Here is a 24065-nt window from a genome sequence, read left to right on the forward strand (position 1 = left end):
TTTTTACTTGTTAGGATGGAATGGCAACTTCCAAGCTCTTTACATGCCAGGCTGGAAGGCAGCCAGGAGTCTCAGTGCACTTTTCTGAGACATCTGTATTAGGGTATGTAATACCCCAGTAGGTACCGTAACGTTTGCGTCTCATAAAATTCACCCATTGTAAGTGGACAACTCAATACTTTTTAGTAAATTTAGAGAATTGTGTAACAACCAACAGTCGCCACAAGAAGCTTAGAACATTTTCATCATCCCAGAAAGTCCCTTTGGGCGCATTTGGGATCCCTGCTTCTACCACCAGTCCTAGGCAACCACCGATGTACTTTCTGTCTCTATAAATGTGCCCCTTTTTGGGATATTACATATAAATGGAATCATACAATATGCAGTCTTTTTGTCTGGCTTCTGTTATTCAGCTTAATGTTTTTGATATTTATTCGCGTTGTAGCATACATCTCAATGCAATTTTAAAACCCCAAATCAAGATACAATAACTGCTTTCTAGTTATTAATACATATTTAACCAGATTGGAAATAAGACAATATTCAAATGAACCTTTCTATGAGAATGCCAACTTGTCTATTACACATGAAACGTGATGACTGGTCTACAGATCATACTCACAAACTCTTGGTTAGCCAACTGACCTGTAAGAGTGATTTTAAAATTATAAAGTTTTACCAACAGAACTATATTTTGAAATATGTTATAGACACACTCATATTGATTAATTTCAGTAGATGATAGAAATAAACAACAAATAAGCACAGTTGATGTTAGGACACATCATGTTCAAATTTGCATAAGTGGCTTCAGTTTCTTCCTGATAAATCTAATTAACCTTCCCAAACAAATTGAATAGTTAATGTCTGATTTTTCTTAAAGCCAGTTTGAAAGTTCCAAAGCTGTCATGGTTTTATCATTGTAAAAAGTTTGAAATTCACAGACTGTTCATGTATATAAATTACTGTACTTACAAATTATCCTCGAGTCTCTTCAAGGATTCCAAAACTAATGAATGATTACTGTCTAAGGAGCAGGATCCAAAACAATTTAGGGCTGAAATATATCTAATTTTCATGACCCAGTCATTATGTAGCTTCCTTTTAACACTGGGGATTAAGAAAAGGCAGGGGAGATTTATGTTAGACACACAAATGTATAATGTAAGTTTCTATTCAGCAATTTATTTTGACTTTAACTGAATTGTAACTGAATTGTGCTAAACCCGAATGTAGAATACAGCCCAATGCATTATAACACTTTTTATTTTTATTTAGTTAGTTAGTTAGTTAGTTAGAGACGGAGTCTTGCTCTCTCACCTAGGCTGGAGTATGCAGTGGTGTGATCTCAGCTCACTGCAACCTCTACCTCCTGGGTTCAAGCAATTGTCTTGCCTCAGCCTTCCAAGTAGCTGGAATTACAGGTGTGCACCACCATGCCTGGCTAATTTTGTATTTTTAGCAGAGACAGGATTTCATGATGTTTGCTAGGCTGGTCTCAAACTCCTGACCTCAGGTGATCTGCCTGCCTCGGCCTCCCAAAATACTGGGATTACAGGCGTGAGCCATTGCACCCGGCCCACTTTTAACTGTTTATTTATAATCAAGCATACTTAAAATGGAAAAGTAACTTTAAAAGACTCATCAAAATTTGAGCTGTGAATTCAGAATTAAAAGAATAATCTAGAAGAATCCCAATTCAATAATGGCACTATTTTATTTTACTAGAAAATTTCTAATCATCCAAATGGAGCAGTATGCTTCATATTCTTTTATATCTTATTTGAATCAATTCATTTGAAAATATATTTATATTTTCCATTAATACTTTTCAAACTGAAGTACTGGGAAATATATAATCTCAGTTCACTGGTGAAGCTGAGTGGGGGATAGTGATCATATTCCTTATCAGAGTGTTGGCCATCAGTTCACAAAACATTTGAATGTGGGGCTTAAGGTTACAGACAAAACCTCTGCCTCAAAATTCTTGTCTTCATGGTATTATATTTACCCATATTTAATGGCTTGTCTCCTCATTCAAATTTATTGAACACCTGTTGCCTCCCAGGTACTAAGGACACAAGGATGATTAAGGTAAAAAGTAGTGTCACCAAGTTGCTTAAATTCTAGTTGAGGAATAGAAATGTTTATAGCTCAAGGCATGAACGTTCTGCAATATGACATTAAACCGAGTGGAGAGGGAGCTTTCTGTTCTCATGCCAGATATGTTTGAACTCTGGATGCTGGCTGCTTCTTTCTTCAATTTGTATAATGGTTTGCATATCAGTGTTTACTACCCCCACATCCACCCATTCAACAAGAATGAATTCTACAGATGTCAGCTGCAGGAAAACTTGTATGATAGCACCAGAATTTAATTATCTCTTTGGCCTTAATACTTTTCATTCTGGTGAGGTTTGAAGATCTCTTGGTGTAAGAAAATGCTGCAACACTCAGCCTATACATGCACCACAGTCTTGAATGATTTGAATCATCTGCATGATTAAATCATCTGCATGAATATAATAACCACAAGAACTAACGTGAATTAGCATTCCTTTAACTGTACCCAGATTCCTTAACTTCCTCAGATTTCTCAACCTCATTTTTCACATGTCTATCTAATGAAAACAGGGATTGAAAAACGAGCCATGGAATTTTCTGACAGGTGGCACACATATTAATAAAAAGCAGATTCATGTCTCAGCATCTGTTCTATGAGTCTAGCATAACTAGAATGAAATGCTTAATAGTATATAGAGCAGCACGTCACATATTGGGGAAGCCCTCCATCAGGTCTAATTCTCTGTTGGGACTAGGTAATACTGCTTATATGTGAAGGATGGAAAATGGAGCCAGTTAATTTTATTGTATCATTCTTAGGGTTTCAGCAATGGGACTAGTCTTAATTCCATGGAGTATCAGTTGTAATGAGCTTTTAATTGCATATTCTAACTCTGGGATAAGTATTTGTTACATAACAAAGTATAATCCATTTTTTAATGTCTTTATAAAGAAAAAACATTCATTGTACAAAATTTAGAAAGCAAATAAAATTTTTAAAATCACCTCTTTGAAGTCCTATAGAAATTATTTATTAAACTTTTGGATATTTGTACTCAATATTTTTCTTTTTTTATTAATTAATTATTTTTTAAAATTACACTTTATGTTCTAGGGTACATGTGCACTACGTGCAGGTTTGTTACATATGTATACATGTGCCATGTTGGTATGCTGCACCCATTAACTCGTCATTTACATTAGGTATATCTCCTAATGCTATCCTTCCTCCCTTCCCCCTACCCCACAATAGGCCCCAGTGTCTGATGTTCCCCTTCCTGTGTCCAGGTGATCTCATTGTTCAGTTCTCACCTATGAGTGAGAACATGCGGTGTTTGGTTTTCTGTTCTTGCGATAGTTTGCTGAGAATGATGGTTTCCAGCTGCATCCATGTCCCTACAAAGGATACTAACTCATCCTTTTTTATGGCTGCATAGTATTCCATGGTGTATATGTGCCACATTTTCTTAATCCAGTCTGTCATTGATAGACATTTGGGTTGATTCCAAGTCTTTGCTATTGTGAATAGTGCTGCAATAAACATACGTGTGCATGTGTCTTTATAGCAGCATGACTTACAATCCTTTAGAAATATACCCAGTAATGGCATGGCTGGGTCAAATGGTATTTCTAGTTCTAGATCCTTGAGGAATCACCACACTGTTTTCCACAATGGTTGAACTAGTTTACAGTCCCACCAAGAGTGTAAAAGTGTTTCTATTTCTCCACATCCTCTCCAGCACCTGTTGTTTCCTGACTTTTTAATGATTGCCATTGTAACTGGTGTGAGATGGTATCTCACTGTGATTTTGATTTGCATTTCTCTAATGGTGAGTGATGATGAGCATTTTTTCATGTATCTGTTGGCTGCATAAATGTCTTCTTTTGAGAAGTGCCTGTTTATAATCAATATTTTTCTAAGTAGAAATACACATATATACATTTATAAGACTGAATTCATATATACATAAAAATTAATTAAATTAAAATTTTTTATACTTCAAATTCATATGTTGAAAGATAAATCATTTTTACTTGACATTATGTCATAAACCCTTTTCATACTATTAAATATTTTTCAAAACAATTAAATGGGTACATGACATATGGTTATACTATGATTTGCTGAACATCCTTGAAATCTGAATGTATTTTAGGTGTCAGACAAAAAATGTATTTTATATATAAATATATTACATATCATTTATGTTTTTATTATATATTTATATATCTGAATTATTTATGTAAATGATTAATCATCTAAATTAATCATTCCCCTTTTGTTGGACACTAGATAACTTACCATCAGAAATAATGCTGTGGGCCGGGTGCGGTGGCTCAAACCTGTAATCCCAGCACTTTGGGAGGCCGAGGCGGGCAGATCACGAGGTCAGGAGTTTGAGACCAGCCTGACCAGTATGGTGAAACCCCGTTGCTACTAAAAATACAAAAATTAGCCGGGTGTGGTGGCATGTACCTGTAATCAGCTACTCAGAAGGCTGAGGCAGGAGAATCGCTTGAACCCAGGAGGCGGAGTTTGCAGTGAGCTGACACTGCGCCACTGCACTCCAGCCTGGGCAACAGAGTGAGACTCCATCAAAAAAGGAAAGGAAAGAGAGGAGAGGGGAGGGGAGGGGAGGGGAAGGGATGGAAGGGGAGGGGAGGGGAGGGGGAAGCTGTGATAACCATTCTTAAGATTTTTGAAGATAGGGATACCAGGTCCTAGTGTATAAATGGTTATGAAGGCACTTGATGCAGCTTCCCAGATTCTTTCCGGAAAGGTGGATCCAATTCATACTTTTACCACCAACAGTGTGAGAATGCCCAGGTCACAGCATCTTCCCCATTTTTAATCATTTCTGATTTTATAAGTGAAAAATTGTATCTGATTTTAAGTTGTACTTCTTTGATAAATAAGGAAGACCATTTAACATAAAATTTAGGTTTTTCAGCTAATAAAAGTAATATGTACCTTTCTCAAAAAGTTTAAAGACATTGCCGTTATAAGGAAGACAATAATTATCAGTTGGGGATAACTATTGTTAGCATTTTTTTGTGATGATCACTTTGAAATGTTTATTGACCATTTGTACTGTGCGCACGTTTGTGAGTTACATGTTCATGACCTTTGCTCATTTTTCTCTTGGAGGATTATATCTTTTAATTGAACTCTGCGACCCAATACAAATATCAACCCATTGTCTGTCATATTTGTCACAAATATTTATTCCAGTTTGCTTTTAAAATATTATCTTTTGATGTCCAGAGGTTTTATTTTGTATATAGTCAAATCTATGACACTTTTTCTTTGAATTCTATATCCATTGCTTTTATATTTAGAATGTTTCCCATATTCAAGCGCTAGCAATTAGTCACATATATTTTTATAGTTTTTTTCATGATTTAATTTTTTCATTTAACTTTTCAATCTACTCAAGTATCTGTAAGTTTTAGTTGTCAATAGCACTTAAATTAGGAGCTATTACACTGACAGTTTCTTGGGGCCAGAAGCATTTCACTGTGTGTGTGTGCATGTGCGTGTGTATATATGAACAATGACTATAATTAATTTTTTATATTACTTTAATTTTTCTTAATTTCTCATTTTCTATAATTTAAATCTCATTTTTCACTTTTTACCATAAAGCTTACTTGCAAAAGACTGTAATTATTAAAAGAATTAAATTAGCCATATGATACCCTTACCTTTTAAAGTTCTTTGAGTCTAAGACCTGATTTTGTAATTTTCTTTTGGATTTTGCCTGCTTTATTCCAAAGTCGTCACTGTTAACTGTGAATCTGTTCACAAAACCCCCATCATCCCCCAAGAGGATGTCATCTCGGCAGAGATGGTCAGGCAAAGGCACCACACACACACACAGGAGGCAGTGATCCATTGGCTTTATGACAAAATAATTTTCCTAGAAACAGAAAAATGACTTTAATGAATTGCTACTTTGCTCTATTCAATAAATATCTCCCCTATTATTTGACAAAAATTTCACTTTCCAATGTTTTTTATTGTAGATACTCCTATCATATAAGATAATTTGAGAGAGGAAAAAAAAAACAGTTAACCAAATAAAAGTTATAGAACACTCGCTGTTATTTTGGGTGTTTTGTGGAGAAAGGAGTAGAGTGCCTACCCCTGGGCCAATAAGTAATGAGATTTTTCTGATGCGTGACTGTAAATGACCCTTATTTGGATTTATAAGAAAATATTAAAGTAAGCATAACAAGATTCAGGTGTTACCAGACTATTGACATAAAACTGGGTGGCAAACAGGAAAATCAAATATCAAAGTCCCAAGGAGTCACCAGAAGAAAAATTATCCTACCATCCAAGTTTATTCAGAAATATTTAGCATGTGTCAAGCTGATTTTGTACTATTGAATGGGGCCACTAAGCTATACAGCTATTGCTCTTCCGTGATTCAATCTCTATAAATTTGTTCAGTCAACAAACATTTATCTATATATTTCCTTCTGTGTGCCAAGAACTACTGCAGCACGACTGTGCAATGGTGAACAGGACAGTTTCTGACTTTGTAGAGCTACCATTCTGGTAGAAGTGCATTTAAGGAAACAAATCACAGTGCTCTGATACACAGTGACTGAGAAGGCCACAACAGGTCCCATGGCCAAAGAAAGTGACATTTGATCTGGGGCTTGAATTGGTTGAGAGGAAGATTAAGAGGAGGTTGAGAGGAAGATTAAGAGGAGGTTGAGAGGAAGGAGTCTAGCAGGAGAGTGAAATCAGTCTTCACCAAACTAGAAAAAAAATTCCTAAAATTCATATGGACCCAAAAAAGAGCCTGCATAGCCAAAGCAAAACTAAGCAAAAAGAACAAATCTGGAGGCATCACACTCTCTCTTTTCAAACTATACTATAAGGCCATAGTCACCAAAAATAGCATGGTGCTGGTATAAAAATAGGCACATAGACCAATGGAACAGAGTAGAGAACCCAGAAATAAACCCAAATACTTACAGCCAACTTATCTTCAACAAAGCAAACAAAAACATTAAGTGGGAAAAGGACACCCTATTCAACAAATGGTGCTGGGATAATTGGCAAGTCACACGTAGGAGAATGAAACTGGATCCTCATCCCTCATCTTATACAAAAATCAACTCAAGATGGATCAAGGACTTAAATCTAAGACCTGAAACTATAAAAATTCTAGAAGATAACATTGGAAAAACCTTTCTAGACATTGGCTTAGGCAAGGATTTCATGACCAAGAATCCAAGAGCAAATGCAATAAAAAGAAAGATAAATAGCTGGGAATTAATTAAACTAAGGAGCTTTTGCACGGCAAAAAGAAGCCAGCAGAGTAAACAGACAACCCGCAGAGTGAGAGAAAATCTTCACAATCTATACATCTGGCAAAGGACTAATATCCAGAATCTACAAGGAACTAAAACAAATTAGCAAGAAAAAACAAACAATCCCATCAAAAAGTGGGCTAAGGACATGAATAGACAGTTCTCAAAAGAAGATATACAAATGGCCAACAAAAACATGGAAAAAAATGCATAGCATCATTAATGATCAGGAAAATGCAAATCAAAACCACAATACGATACCATCTTACCCCTGAAAGAATGGCTGTAATCAAAAACTCAAAAAATAATAGATGTTGGTGTGGATGCAGTGAAAAGGGAACACTTCTACACTGCTGGTGGGAATGTAAACTAGTACAACCACTATGGAAAACAGTGTGGAGATTCCTTAAAGAACTAAAAGTAGAACTACCATTGGTTCCAGCAGTCCCACTACTAGATATCTACTCAGAGGAAAAGAAGTCCTTATATGTAAAAGCTACTTGCTCGCTCATATTTCTAGCAGCACAATTCGCAACTGCAAAAATGTGAAACCAACCCAAATGCCCATCAGTCAACGAGTGGATAAAGAAACTGTGGTATATATGTATACACAATGGAATACTACTTAGCCATAAAAATGGATGAATTAATGGCATTCACAGCAACCTGAATGGAACTGGAGACTATTATTGTAAGTGAAGTAACTCAGGAGTGGAAAATCAAACATCATATATTCTCACTCATAAGAGGGAGCTAAGCTATGAGGATGCAAAGGCATAAAAATGACACAATGGACTTTGGGGACTCCGGGGAAAAGGGTGGGAAGGGGGTAAGGGATAAAAGACTACAAATTGGGTTCAGTACATACTGTTTGGGAGATGGGTACACCAAAATCTCACAAATCACCACTAAAGAGCTTACTCATGTAACCAGATACCACCTGTGATCCCCAAACCTATGGAAATAAAAAAGTTTAAACAATTTTTAAAGAAAGAGAGAGAGAGGAGGCTGTAGAGCCATGTCATGGCCGAGACAGGAGGGGAGGGCATGTCAAATGCAAGGATATTTTGCCTTCAGAGAGAGGACGAAAGTAAGGATGTGGTTTCCAGTTAAATCTGTAGGTGAAAGCACTGGAATTTGAAAGAGGACAAGTCTGATAGTAGACTCAGTTTTTTGCAGGAAAATAGAGAACAAGTCCTTATACTACGGGAGAAGCCTGAGAAGAATATTGAAATTGTGGATGACTTACAAGAAATGGGCCAGTGAGTTGGTTAGGGCCAGAAAGAGATTGATGGAGCCACTGAGAGCCCAGCTGAGTCTGCAGACCCCAAGTTTGTAATTGTGCCAAATAGCACTGTTTGGTTCTTTTCCATCAGTGCTTAGCCACTGTAAAGGAGCAGAGAAGGGCTAGGGCATCTCTCCAGGTTGAAGGACAAATATTGAAGAGAATGAAGGGTGAGGCTGACCAGCTCAGATGACACCCCCAGAGGGTGCAGACCAGAAGGGAAGAAGAGAAGAGTTGAGAGGGAGTGAAGACTGGAACATGATGTTTTCAAGGAACTAGAGGCTTCTATGGGATTGAAAAGCAAGAGTGGAAACAGAACAGCGTTAGGAGAAGAGGTTATGATCAAAGTTCAGGATCTTGGAGTTTAGGGGTTTGGAAATTAATAAACCTGGTCTATAACACAGCACATCATAAAGTAACGTTGACCAAGAAGCTGCCATCTTTAAAATTACTCTGGCATCACTAGTTGGTTACAACATTGTGAACAAATAGCAAAAGAAAGTTAGTTTTTTACCAAGGCTAGGAACAAGCAAGGCATGAAGGAAGGTTAATTTATTTCTTAATCATCCATGTCCTTCAAAGTCAGTCTGCTTCCTGAAGATATTTTTAAACAACCTCGGTGCTCAGTGATCTCATGCTCCCTGAGTCCCTGTTGCACCATATAATTTGCTGTATCATCATATTATATATTATGCTTATTCATGAGGAACTTCAAGACTGAGTTTTGTTTGAGTGCAGAGAACATAATCCTTACTTCTAAATGTCTGCAAATGCTCAATAAATACGATAGATTGGTTAAGCGGTAACATCTCAGCCACTGAAGGGCTGCCTCATTAGATGTTTTTGCCAGACTTAGACATTTGATTTTAGTAATTTTCTCACCTAATGAAGCTGGACTTGGGAGAAAAGATTTGAACTTGATAACATGAGTATACCCAAAGAAAGATAATACATGGATTCAGAGAAGGGCATAAAAGAAGAAAGGAATTACTCCCTCACTCAAAAACAACCCAACCCCACTGAACTAAATATACACTAAATGGAAAGAATAGTCCCTTTTAATTACAGAATATACATGCTGAACTTGATCTAAGAGACTACTTACTTAAATCCTCTCATCTTATAGATGAAGAAACTGATGTTCGATAGAGAAAGTGGATTGCTCATACTGTACCACTACTGAAAAGACAATCTCATTTCTTTGGCACAATACCTGGCTGCTCCCTTGAGCTTTATAATCCCAGACAATAATGGTCCTTTCTGTTGTGGCTACGATTCGTTTCAGCTGCAAGAGGTAATCACACCCTGTAATCCAGGAGGTGTCCTGACAGAAAAGCAGAGAAGTGGGGGATATAATGCATTTCCTTCCATGACCTGGCGATGGTTAACAAAGGGCAGGTTAGTCACACTAAAAGCCCCATTTTGCTGCCTTGTTACAGAGAAGCCTTGCAGTACATCCTGTCTGAGCATCTTGAATACAGGCTCCCATCTTTTCCCCTTTCACCCTTACCCTGAGCGTCTCAGTACTATCAGCTGGAGAATGATTCAGTTAGCGATGGGATTGCTCCCTGGAAGCACACAGCAGTTCGTGGAGCATCTTTGTGCACTATTCACTGCTGTGAGGCCGCTTCTTCACATGGGCACTAGGAGACTAGATTTAGGGCGCTGATTAAGCGAGCTCTCCAGCCCTGTCCCCATGCTAGAAAACAAAGACCTTAGTAATGACCTGGTCCATGATAAGTGGAGACCAAGGAGACTTTCTTGTGTCCTACCTAAAGACACCAAGCTGGCATGGCTAGGAGCTGTAATATCAACAACACACTCCTTAACAGAAACAGAAGCTTCCATTTATGAGTGCTACATGCATTTCAGGCATGGCCTCCAACATTCTGTAAAACCTGTTAGAAATTCCAGGGTTGGCTTTTTTTTTTTTTTTTTCCAGTTTAGGAAATGGAACAATGAGAACATTTGGACACAGGAAGGGGAACATCACACACCAGGGCCTGTTGTGGGGTGGGGGGAGCGGGGAAGGATAGCATTAGGAGATACACCTAATGTAAATGACGAGTTAATGGGTGCAGCACACCAACATGGCACATGTATACATATGTAACAAACCTGCACATTGTGCACATGTACCCTAGAACATAAAGTATAATAATAAAAAAATGGAGGTTCAGAAGTTTACAGAGAATCCAGACTCCTTTGCCAGGAAGCATGGCAGCCTCCTTTGTAGTTCAGGGTACTCAGTGCGTGCAAGCAATGAAAGAGTCAAGCATTCTCCCAGCTCTCGTAAATCCATAATGAGATTCTGCAAGCAAGTCACTATAGCTTTACAACATCTGCTGCAATTACTATTCCGATTAGTGATGTGGATTAAATAAATTACAAAATTGTACTCAAACTTTTAATGTTGTATTCAACTTTAAAATAAAAATATTTTCTAATTATTTCCATGGGCTACCTCCTTGTTCTCACAACTTGGGTTGTATCCATTCTTTACATTCTCCGATAACAGATGCTCAGAAAAACTGAGAAGCTTTTAAATTGAAGCTTCCAAGGAGTAACCAGTTTCCAAGCAATTCTCTGCAGTCAGTTTAACTCCAGAAAGCAAGACCTGGGTCCTCTTTGCTGTTGCTCAAGGCTTAGTTTTGATCCTAGTCAGTAAACATAAATTTATAATATATGAAATATATATCCAGAGTCTATTCATTACTTCATTGAGATTTTAAGTAATTGTGAAGGAACCATCATCACAGCCCTAACCTTGACTTAATTAGGAATTTTTTAAGTGTACTTACTGTAACATTGGTGCTGGTCTGAACTCTCATCTATGAAAAAGGAAAAGAGTAATGAAATCTAGTTGACACTACAATTAAAGATGAAAATGCTGACTCTAAAACAACACAGAATCTTCTTGGTTTCATCTCAGCTGTCATTCTGCCCTCTGTAAGTCTCCTCCGTCTCTCCTTCTCCTGGAACAGCTAGCTCTGTGGAATGATACGGACTGTTTGCTGTGAACCAGGCTTATCCCTCTGTGGCTTGTTGTTAAACCTGGTGACTGCGCTGTTAAGAGTCTTACACTTCACTAATCATTTTCTTCCTTTATGCAAAGTACATCTCTTTTTTTTTTAAGTTGTTTGGAGCAACATTTGATGCCAAAAAATAGGAATGCAAAATAATCTAACAGCAATGGCAAGAGTAGTTACTAAATAGAGTGATTGAGAAAAACCACCATTTTTCATTTGAAGTTAACTCTGTCCAAGTTGAGACTTAAAAGAACATTTTACCCAGTGGGCCTCCTCTTTTATTCAATAAGCACCTGTTGAGTGAATATATATGCACTGGGTACTACACCAGTTAAGAACCACAGCTTTATCCCATGCAGAGAGCTAGTGTATACATGAGCAGCCTTTCCTACTCTTGTGGCATGGAAATTGCTCCCAAGATGAAGGCAAGTAGTTGAAGTATTTCAATGACCTTGTTTCTTTTACATGCTCAGATGGCCTTGAGAAATATCTAGGAAACAGTGGCCCAGAAGAAACGGATGATGTGAAACAGAGAAAGTAGATCAGAGAGATCACTAAAGCTGTTAGTCATGGCTACCCACAGGCTGCCTTTCATCTGAAGAGTTCAAAAAGGCTTTTCTAACCCGGGACTGACTTCTAGATGGGAAAATACATCGCGGTAAGAAAACCGGTGAGTAGCGGACCAGAACACCTGTGGTTTCTGCTTCTCTTTCTCTATATATATCTTTAGTGGAAGTCACCTATTTAAAGTCCTCTCAGCTGCTTTAAAAGTTTCATAATCCTTATAGATATATTTTGAATTTTTATTAATAACATTTAATGTTTATATCATCAAGAAAATCCTGAACTATATTTATTGTACTTCAGATACAGCCTAAATTGTGAATTAATCCAAGATATTTGGAGTTGTTAAGGGCTACCTTTTAATAAATCACTCCTGTGACCTACACTTTCAGCTTAACTTTTCTCACATGATACGTCATATTTGTAAGGCTTGCAACAATCAAAACAATATTTATTCCTGCTGTATCAAATCTCAAAATAATTAATTTTGGGCTGGACATGGCTCACTCCCATAATCCCAGCAATTTAGGAGGCCATGAGGTGGGAGGATGGCTTGAGACCACAAGTTCGAGACTAGCCTGGACAACACAGCGAGACCCTGTTTCTACAAAAAACAAAAACAAAACAAAACCATTAATTTCTTAGCCATCTTTTTCTCCTGTTACATTATCTTATAAAAAACATATGTGTTTGCACATTTGTGAGTATGCACGTGCCCATCTATAAGCTTTTGCGTGTATGTGCATGTTTGTAAAGCATCTGTGGAAATGTGATAATGTCACCTGACTTATTTCACGTCATTCTGAATATTTTAGTATGCATATAATTATTTTCCTTCTCCTATTATTTTTTAGATACCATCTTAGTTCTATTTTTGAGGTAACAAAAGAGAAGGTAAATAATGCACCAAGAGAAAAAGATCGAGAAGGTTTTTATATTTAAATGAGGCAAATTCATTTTTGTTTTCACATTATTTGTTTATTACAGCAATTGCCAACATTTACTGAGGAACTCTAATGATGCTAGCACTTCATTAGTATTAACTCAAAGAGCAAGAAGGAAGGTCTATGATTTTGGATGAGGAACCAGGGCATGCAGATATTAAATAACACACACAGCTCTAAGTGTTAGTGCGAGGCTGGAGCCCAGACTCCACGCCCACACTCTGCATCCCTCACTGCACCGCCTCCAGGGCCACACAGCCCCCACCTCTGACAGAATCTGGCTGTCTGTGACTTCAGCTTCGGAAAGATTCCCTGAACTGGAGATTACTGAAGAACTGAAAATTATGTGAAAAATTTTAATCACATAGTGATTATTTCAAAGATATTTTACTTGCATAAAGCTTGTTTCTAGTTGGAAATGAACTAATCATTAGGATTTTTAAAATAACACCAAAGATTTACCTTTTATTTTCATAGCAAAATATTATGTAGGGTATATTGTAACATATTCCATTAAAGTGAAAGTCCAAAACTTACAAATTTAGAAATGACATTGATAATAGCAAAGCCTTACATTCATGTAGGGATGTATTGTTCATAAAGTGTTTCTACACCCATTCTCTCATTTGACCTTCACTACAACCCTTTGAGGGAGGACAGGTTTTATTGTCCTCATTCTACAGATGTAAAAAGAGAGATGTGAAAGATGTTAGTGACTCGCTAAGCTCCCTACTTAATTACATAATTAGTAAAACAGCGGGGCTGGAATTTGAGCAATTCATTTTTATTTCAAGTCCAAAGTTCCTGATGGGACCTTTTATTAATCACTCGGCTCATGAGTGTTTCTGATTTTAACCGAGACATTATCCAGGAGCATCTTTTAATTGTGTTGATGCCACATGGTTCCATATGACACCCTGAGGGAACAATGCCAAATGCAGTCACCAGTTCCAAAGAATTGCCACAGGGCACAGCAGCCTCCTCATTACTAAATATTTGGGTTTTTTTTTTTTTTTGGAATAACTCTAAAATACAATTTATGGTTTCCACTGTACCTGATACATATATATAATGCAGAGACAAACCAAGAGAGAGAAAAGGAAGGGAGGAGGGAGGAGGGAAGAAGGGAGGAGGGGAGGAAGAGAGGGAGGAAGGAAGGAAGGAAGGAAGGAAGGAAGGAAAGAGAGAGAGGGACGGAGGGAGGGAGGAAGGAAGGAAGGAAGAAGGGAGGAAGGAAGTAGGGAAGGAGGAAGGGAGAAAGGAAAGAAGGGAGGGGGGAAAGAAGGAAGAAGCGAGGGAGGAAGGAAGAGAGGAAAGAAGGAAGGAGGAAGGGAAGGAGGAAGGGAGAAAAGGAAGGAGGGAGGGAGGGAGGAAGGAAGGAAGAAAGAGAGGGAGGGAGGAAGGGAGGGAGGGAGGAAGGAAGGAAGGAAAGAAGGGAGGGAGGAAGGAAAGAAGAGAGGAGGGAGAGAGGAAGGAAGGAAAGAAGGAAGGAAGGAAGGAAGGGAAGGAGGGAGGAAGGGAGGGAAAGAGGGAGGGAGACAGAAATCCAAGCTTTTAAATTACCTGGTTATTGTAAAATGAATCCTTCAGTTAGAAAAAGAAAAAGAAATTACCTGGTTATTAAAAACTGTTATTAATCCTTTCTGAGTAGCTGTTATTAGTAAATCCAGGTGAGGTACCTTGACAATGCTCTTAATCACATCTCGTCTTCTACTACCTGTCAACAGCATAATATTAATTTCAACTTTCAGCAGTAAAGATGCTGAAACTCATTAGGTTTGTTTAAAAAAAAAATGATATGGCCAGACACAAGTGGCTCACTCCTATAATCCCAGAATTTTGAGAGGCTGAGGAAGGTGGATTGTTCAAGTCCAGGAGTTTGATACCAGCCTGGGCAGCATGACAAAACTCATTTCTACCAAAAATACAAAATTAGCTGAGTGTGGTTGGTCATGCCTGTAGTCCCAGCTCCTCGGGAAGCTGAGGTGGGAGGATCTCTGGAGCCCAGGAGGTTGAGGTGCAGTGAGTTGTGATCGCACCACTGCACTCCAGCCTGGGTGACAGAGCGAGACCCTGTCTCAAAAAACACAACAACAACAACAACAAAAGATAAACAGCTTTTTTGCTAGAAAGCCCCAAGTTACTTAAAAATTAGAGTAAAACCATAAAACCCAGCAACCATTGTGTTTTAATGATCCTCAGAGATACTAATTTGCATATATAGAGCTTTCTAACTAAATGTGGTGCATTAATTCCCAGAGAAAATGCAAGACACACACCCACCCACCCCCCACACATACACGTGCATGTGCATATTTCACAGAGAACACGTTTTCTAAACATCATTTGGAATCATTTCTTTTTTGAGATATTTCACATCTCTTAGGACTCCTTTCTTTGAACTCGCACCATTGTGGTTTACACATGATAAAAACTTAATACTATCTCAGGCTTTTCAGTATAAAAGAATGAAACTAGAGCTGTCATTAAGGCTTTAAAAAAAAAGTGCCTTTTGACAAAAAAAAAAAAAAAAAAGACTAGCTAGACACTTTCATGTTTCTATGGCCATGTCCTGAATGATAAAGCCATATATATAGAATTTCTTCCAGGGTACTTAATTTTTATAATTGCAAACTCTTAGGAAAGAAAGGCAAGTGAACAGGTGTCATACCCTAGTATTACCACCCTCATCCGTGTATCTCAACAGAGAAGATATTGCCCCCAAATGGGTACAAATTAGTTCTTGGAGGGAACATGAATACATTTTACTCTTTTTGTGTAGAAAGTGCAGATATGCATGTAGTATATAATTGGATTCACTTAATAATTAATACCTGAGGCATTAAAATGGCATAGAGCAAGATAAGGCAGAGGGGAAGGCAATTAGGAGCAAAAAGTCTAAAGAGGCTCCGTAGGGGTCAGTAATTTAAAAAATAAAGATGGAGAAACACTGCCCTATTGCAAGCCACCATCATTCTCTTTGCTTCCACCCCGTCCACACTACAGACTATTTTAAATGCAGAAGCTAGAATAGAATATAAAGGATAACTCAGGTTACTCCTCTCCTCTATCCACAGCCCCCTTGTAGCTTTCTGCCTCATTCAGAAGTCTTCAGCACGTCTTACAAGTCCCAATACATCTGTCCCCACTCCCATTGTTGCCTCTCCAACCTTAGCTTCCACCACTGTCCCCACTACCTGAAATACATGGTTTTCTCTCTCACTTTCTACGGATCTTTTTCACCTTCTCAGTGGGGACTTCCCTGACCACCCTATCGAACACCATGCTCCCGCTCTCAGACCACCTTCTGCTTCCCACATTCCTGCTTTATTTTCCCCACAACCTGCTTACTTTTTGTCCTATAGCATGTATTCCCATCTGACATACTGTACATTTCACTTGTTTAATGTTTGTGGTTGTCTGCCTCTCCCTATTGGAATGTAAACTCCATGAAGCCAGGGATTTGTGTCTGTTTGTTCACTGCTGTGTCTCTAGCATTTGGAAAGGTATCTGGCCTCCATAGTAGACTTTAACAAATATTTGTTGAATGATAAATGAATTATAGAATGCAACTGTCATCTAGAAAAAGACTTTCAAAGCTCTAACGTAGGGTGCCAGCAACACTTCTCCCCTGCTCTGGGACCCCTCCTTAGCTCAGTGTGGTCGCAGAAGGGATAGCCCTTTTGTGTCTGTGTTTTTGTTTTCGTTTTTGCTTTCTAGTTCCCATGGCCAGAGGCCAGGCTCTTTTGAGGTCTGTGGTTGGGCTAAGGAAAAGTCAAGGATGAAGATGGGTTTGGCTCAGAAAGCATTCCAGGTGCTTTGTTTGTTTGTTTGATTGAGACAGAGTCTTGCCCTGTCACTGAGGCTGGAGTGCAGTGGTGCCATCTCAGCTCACTGCAACCTCCACCTCTGGGGTTCAAGCGATTCTCCTGCCTCAACCTCCCGAGTAGCTGGGACTACAGGTGCGCACCACCATGGCTGGCTAATTTTTGCATTTTTAGTAGAGATGAGGTTTCACCGTGTTGGCCAGGCTGGTCTTGAACTCCTGACCTCAGGTGATCCACCCACCTTGACCTCTCAAAGTGCCAGGATTACAGCCGTGACCCACCGTGCCCAGCCTCCAGGTGCTTTTTTAAGAGACATCACATTTGACCTTCATTTCAGAATATGGGAGGAAATGCTGGAAAACAGGAGTAGGTTTGAAGGTTTGTCTTCCCTCTTCCTGACCTCCTCCCACCATGAAGGGAAGAAGGAGAAGAAAACCCAAGGTGTTAAGAGTGGAGAGGGATGGGGGGTCCTGGGTCCCAGGCTCAAAGTTGAAAATGAAGAACACATACATTGGAGACTTCCCAGATTGGGGACAATGCCCCTCCGTGACTGGCCCAAGCTCTCCAGAGATGTCAGATTAAACTTCTTTAAGATAATCACGGGTAGATGAGAGTGAATGGAAGAGTCACGTTTAGTGAAAACTCAAAAACTTAATTTGAAGAATACTTTAAAAGAAACGTGACTTCTTTTCCTGGAGCATGCATTATTGTGACATCATTGCAGAGAGTTTTCACTGGAAGTCTGAGTCTTTTTCAGGAAAATGTGAATTTTCTCCCATCACATTCTCTATTTAGTGTCCTTCAAAGCAATTATAATATTTCAATTTCAATAGTCATAGAGTTTCTTCACCACCCCGACACCCAGTGATAAAACATTGAACAAATACATAAAATGAAAAGTGATTCTATGGAAACATATAGTCCCAATATTTATTCTTGAGAAAAATATTAAAACTCGTACTAATTTGGAAGAGAAAATTAAAATGTCACCTGAAATTAAAATTCGCCGTTTTCTAGACACAAAGAAAACCAAATTTTCTTCATCCAACTGGGAAGTAATAGGATCTTCTTCAGAGGAGAAGTATCCAAAGATCTGAAATCCCAAACAGCACGTATAAATATGCACCATGCCTCAGAATTAACTGTAAAGTAACAAGATTTCATGTTGGCTGAATTTAAAGTCTAATTAGTATTAACAGCCAGCACCTTGCTTTGTGACTGTCAGGGGTTCCCTATACCAGGAGACATTTACTACAGCGGTCCCCAACCTTCTTGACGCTAGGCACCAGTTTCATGGAAGACTCTTTTTCCACAGACCAGGGCAAGGGATGGTTTCAGGATGAAACTCTTCCACCTCGGATCATTAGGCACTAGATTCTCATAAGGAGCACGCAGTCTAGATCACTTGCATGCACACTTCACAACAGGGTTCACGCTCTGTGAGAATCCAGTGCCACTGCTGATCTGAGAGGAGACGGAGCTCAGGCAGTGACGCTCACTCCTGCACTGATCACCTCCTGCTGTGCAGCACAATTCCTAACAGGCCACTGACTGTTGGGGTTGAGGACCCCTGGTTTGATATATTCAACAAACTGTATACTGATAATGCATGATTTTTGAGCAGTTACTCATTTTTCTTTTCAATAGATCTGACGCTCAGACTGATAGGTCTACTCGGAGCTGGCACTTATTTGGAAATGAAATCAGTCTTCATCATGCAGGGTCCTACTAAGAACTGTGACACTGAGTTTGGCCACTCTCAAATGACTATCTTACCCATTTGCCATGAAATTTTCAGGGCTAGATTTTTTTTTTTCTTTATCCCTGTTGGTGGGAATTTAAGAGTTTCTTTATTTAAGTGTTCCAAATCCTATGTCTAGGCATTGCATGAGAATAAATTACTATGAAAAAAAATAAAAAATAAAACATCATGAAGAAGAAAAGAGTTCTTATTTGTGAATAAACTGTCAAATTATATAACTGAAAAATGAAGAAAATAAGATAGCTGTTCTTCAATTGTCATATTAATCAACCAACAGAAGTAAAATTCTTATAATGAGCGAACTTAAAAATAATTATGTAGTTACATTTTTTAATTAATAAAATGCTTATAAAAGTCATATAATTAGTATATCAGTATTTCCCATAAAGTTGAATGCACGAAATGAACTGAGGAGTCCTTTTGAAATTTCAGTGTGCACACTAACCACCCGGGATCTTGTTAAAATGCAGATTTGACTTCAGTAGGTCTGGGGTGAGTCTAAGAATCTGCATTTCTAACAAGCTTTTCATGAGAGACCATACTTTGAGTTTAAAGGAACTAGTGACTAATGATTGAATTGGAAATAAATCAAAACCAGCAATATGCCAGTTTGTTTTAATAATATTGATTTAGATGCTAGATGATGGCTTAACATTATATAAATATTTTAATATACGTCCTATCATGTTGCTTCACAAATGTTACTACTTCTTCATTTACATTCCCCCACCTTCAAACCTCCCAACATACAATTGCCCTAATTATTCCCCACAGTTAGATTCCTTTCTGTGGGAAAATCAGGCTCATCGAGACTTGCTTGTATTTTCCCTTTTACCCACCAGCAAAATTAGCACTCCCTAAAAACTTAACTTGTTCTCTTCTCAGAAATCATCGCTCATTTTTTATGGGCACAGAAACCTCTAGGTTTAATATCAACTTCCCTCTGAATGACTGAGAAAAGAAAAGGAAAATGAATAGATCTCTGTTGGAGGGGACAGGAAGGTTTTCTTACTGCAATCTTTGTCATCATTCATTGATGCATTATTCAGTTAACAACTACGTATCGATCTGTACCTCAGCCCTGTATCATTCAAACCCACGATACCACTTTATGGCAAAGAGCGTGTGCTGCTGAGTCAGGTGGTCCAGGGTCAGGGTTCAGACTATACAAGGAATTGATAGTCATTACTTGGAAAAATACCTTCACCTTCTGAAGTCTTAACTTCCTCATCGGTAGAACAAAAGAACAAACTTCTGAATTTTGTTTTTGTTTTGTTTTATTGAGGTTTAAATGACATAATGGATGACATCATGTCATGTCAAAATGAGCATTTTGCACCGTGCCTGGCATATAGTAATCGTTTTAAAACATTAGCTATTGTTATCATTGGAAAGCCTACACTGAGAAGGCCTCATGGGAGAGAGAAAAATAAATGACACATGATATCCAGACCACAGCCTCTAATGAGAACAGTAGCTTGTCTTTAAGGGTAGTTTTTGTGTTTTGGGTTTTTTTTTTTTTTTGAGATGGAGTCTTGCCCTGTCACCCAGGCTGCAGTGCAGTGGTGTGATCTCGACTCACTGCAACCTCCGCCTCCCAGGTTCAAGCAATTCTCCTGCCCTCGTTTTATAAACACAACTTGGTACAATTTAAATGACTTATGCAAAGTAGACAATTGATAAATGTTGGCAGCAAATTTAACCTCAGAGAATAGTGTGAAATAATAATTTTCAGAGAATGTGTAATGATAATGGTGATGATGATTCTTTGTTTCTACATTAATGAATTTCAGTGTTTATTGGAGATGAGAGAACTCCACATCATATATGCTGTCATCTAATTTGAAATTATGTCTCCTACATCAATGATACCCATACTCAAAGAGCAGTTTGCAGTCAGTCATTTAACTTTATTTTAATTGTTGTGGGGATAGTGCCAAGGCATCAAGTGTCTAAGAACAGATGTGAGAAGAAATTCAGGAGCAATGTCCTATGCGAGGAAGTATTCAGTGCTTTAGGAATTGGTCACGGGTCCAAATCTTGGTTCTACTGTCTACTAGTCACATGACCTCATGCAAGATCCTTAATTTCTCTGTACTTGAGTCTTTCCCATGTGTAAAATAAGGATAATCAGTAATAATCCCCGTATTATGCCCTGTTGTAAGGATTAACTGAGGAAGTGCATGATTAGATTACTTCGTAATGAGGGAGATTAGCAAGTACTTAGATTGCACCAATTGCCAGGAAGGAGCTCAATCAATGTCAACATTTGAGTAACTATAATTCCTAATTTTTCCAGAGACAGTACAGGAAACAGAATTCAAGTATCTTCCTTGCTAATTTAAAACTGCGCACTAAGCATTTTTGTTACTTACCCAAACAACACATCACTTATGCATTTTACCATGCATATATTTTATAATCACATCTGCATGTAGGTAGATGGCAGATTGTAGACATATGCTCTTATGAAAATAATAAATTTTGTTACTCTCACTTGTAAATAACACACTATTACAATGCTTACCAAAAAATAACTTCCAAAGGATATGAAAAATATCAAATTATTTGAATTTATTGAGAAAAATTTAGGTATTATACCAGATAAACTCCTTCAGAAACAACAGTGAAAGTTTTACATTTTGAAAGGAAATGTTTCAAGCAAATAATGTTGTTAAAGAGCAGCAAATACCCCTTTTTCCCGTGATGAGCCATAGCTTCTAAGATCTCAAATTTCTCCTTCGACCTTTTCAGTTTCAGTGTAGTAATTTTGCCTGTGACAAGATTTGAGTATTTTATCACTTATATATATATTATGACTATTAGAATGTTAATTTTATTTTAACTATGCTATTTAAAAGTCTTGCTCCATGCTTTAAGTGATTCATTTTTAACTTCATTTTTATCTGATTATATAAGGAACATATGTTCATTGTAGAACATATGGAGAAAATAAAAAAGCCAATAGAAGAAAATAAAAACCTGCATGCAGCTTATTTTTCAACCTATCCTGGAATATTCTTTTAACATTTTTGAAGTTAGCAAATATAATTTTAGATTTATAATAATTCACTTTAAATTCACTTTTGGGAGGGAACACAATTATAGGCATTCCATATGGTGTCGTATGCCTCTTCTTTGGATTAATTTGTAGTGTGCTCCTAAAAAAAATGTGTTTATAAGTTGCCCACTGGAAACCCAGACTAACATGCCATTGTAAGAAAAGTAGACCGTGTCTGCCCCAGACTCTTCCATGAACTAGCTTTATAAACTTAAGGCAGTCATATTTCTTTTGATCTCCTTACATTAAATTTTTTCCATTATAAATTGAAGGGGCAGGTCTAGATAATGTTTAGGTGAGTAATAAGATTTCATTATTCTATGAATTTCAAATTCTCCAAGTGTCTTTGCATCAAAAAATCTTGAAAAAGAAAGTGTAACTTTTTGTGGCATTTCTACCACAAAGAGATTTATATTTGGAATAAGATTGGTATGTCTGTGCCTGAGTTTAAAAGAATAAATCTTGTTTTTACTACCTGATATATTAACTGATTAAGAAAACACTAGGTAATCCATACCAAAATGAAGTTAGTCTCCTTGAATTGAATTTCCATTTTACAGATGATGGCTCTGAAGCCCAGAAAGGTTAGGTCACATGGCTTGAAATAGAAATGCCCCTTAGGAGCATTGACACAAATAGTTTGTGAGAAAAATGACAGGACAATAAAAGAAGAACCTTCCTGCCCTATTTTTTTTTAAAACCTCAAGTGATTCTTTATATACATACAGTGTGCCAGAGGCTGGCCATGAGTTTTTCTATTAAAATTGCATACAATTTATAGGAACCCAAGTGATGTAACAGAATAATGTCATATGTTTTGTTTTTTTAAAGCCTTCTTCTTCTTCTCTCCTTCTCCTTCTCCTTCTTCTTCATAGAGACAGGGTCTTACCATGTTGCTCAGCCTGGTCTCAAACTCCTGGGCTCAAGCAATCCTCCTGCCTTAGCCTCCCAAAGTGCTGGGATTACAGGCATTAGATACCGCACCTGGCCCCAGGATAATGTCAGATGAACTTACTACATAAAGAGGGAGAAAAATCTCAGCCCCAAGACCAAAACAGCTTTGGATAAGTCAATTAAGCTTTCTGTGCAGCTTTGGATAAGTCAATTAAGCTTTTTGCGATTTTTCTCATCTTTATCATTTCAATAACATATCCTCCATAATCTACATTGTGCAGCTGTTGTGAAGATTAAATGAGAAACTGAAAAGAAGGTTCTTGAAAAAAAGAACACATTTTACAAATGAAGGAAGATTAAGTTAGAAGGAAGTTCTAAGTAGAAAGGGAAAGAGAAGGAGTAGATATCAGAGAGAATGAGGCTTGACTTCCTCATCTGTAAAACAAACAAAAAATCGGATTTACTTTAGAGTAGTATTTCACTCAGAGACCAAATTCTCAGTTACTGTAGAATTCCATGTAAACGGATTTATCACAGAGTGCTTTGTCTCATTTGTTGGCATTTATGAACTATCTTTAGAGCATTGCTTTTCTGAATCTAAGTGTGTAATAAAATATGAACAGACTTTTCTAATTTCCAAATGTGCATAATTTTTTTTATATTGACACGAAACATTTGTTAGACACACATTTTCACATTTTAAGTGGTCCAAAATGATTGCATTAGAAATTCATGCACATAAACCATTGAGTGTGTGAGAAATATTCATAAGAAAATAGAGAACAATGAGAAAATGTGATTCTCAGAATCACATCTATCCCAAGTTTAATGACATTACATTCAAGTTACCCATCTATGGGGGAATATCCACAGGGTTTAGAAAGTGTGATAGAGATTAGATCCTGGAACAAAAGCACAAAACAATGCATTCATGTTGTACACTTACACGATTTAGGGAAAAAATGGTCATTTCTGTGTGGCTGCAAAGTAGCTGTTTCACTTTTCATTTGATTTCTCAAAATCTTTGGGTGGCTAAGAGTTCTTGTTAAATACATATATGTCTTCTACTTTATTGAATCAGTATATTAAAAAAAAAATAGCCATGATTCCATTTGCAGTGTTGCTTGTAGGCCCAGGGCAAGGGGCCTATGCCTTTAGAGTGGTGCTGTCCAGTTGAACTTCCTGTAATGATGGACATATGCTATAATCTGTCCTGTATAATACAATAGCCACTAGCCACATGTGAATCCTGAGCACTTGAAATGTAACTAGTGCAACTGTGGAGCTGAATTTCTAACTTAATTTAC

At 37.7% G+C, this 24065-nt stretch overlaps 1 protein-coding gene and 1 long non-coding RNA gene across 5 annotated transcripts in view; one reads left to right on the forward strand and one right to left on the reverse strand.

The window, feature by feature from the left end:
- Nucleotides 1–19084, forward strand: part of LOC105474654 (uncharacterized) — a 189756-nt gene extending 170672 nt beyond the window's left edge. Inside the window, exons 2-3 of the long non-coding RNA XR_982890.2 lie at nucleotides 12180–12376; nucleotides 18689–19084. This is a non-coding gene — a long non-coding RNA (uncharacterized lncRNA). The remainder of the gene's footprint in view (nucleotides 1–12179; nucleotides 12377–18688) is intronic.
- The window catches only part of LOC105474655 (WD repeat domain 64), a 160096-nt gene that overhangs the window by 123806 nt on the left and 12225 nt on the right, over nucleotides 1–24065 (reverse strand). For 3 of the 4 annotated variants that reach the window (XM_071073603.1, XM_071073593.1, XM_071073612.1), the window contains exons 3-8: nucleotides 18032–18134; nucleotides 14828–14931; nucleotides 11479–11508; nucleotides 9891–10001; nucleotides 5770–5984; nucleotides 976–1110 (exon numbers count right to left, since the gene is read on the reverse strand). In XM_071073603.1, coding sequence (XP_070929704.1) covers nucleotides 976–1110; nucleotides 5770–5984; nucleotides 9891–10001; nucleotides 11479–11508; nucleotides 14828–14931; nucleotides 18032–18134 — 698 coding nt within the window. The remainder of the gene's footprint in view (nucleotides 1–975; nucleotides 1111–5769; nucleotides 5985–9890; nucleotides 10002–11478; nucleotides 11509–14827; nucleotides 14932–18031; nucleotides 18135–24065) is intronic. The other variant, XM_071073600.1, reaches the window with a different exon arrangement.

This window comes from Macaca nemestrina, chromosome 1 (genome assembly GCF_043159975.1).
Source record: "Macaca nemestrina isolate mMacNem1 chromosome 1, mMacNem.hap1, whole genome shotgun sequence".
Taxonomy (NCBI): domain Eukaryota; kingdom Metazoa; phylum Chordata; class Mammalia; order Primates; family Cercopithecidae; genus Macaca; species Macaca nemestrina.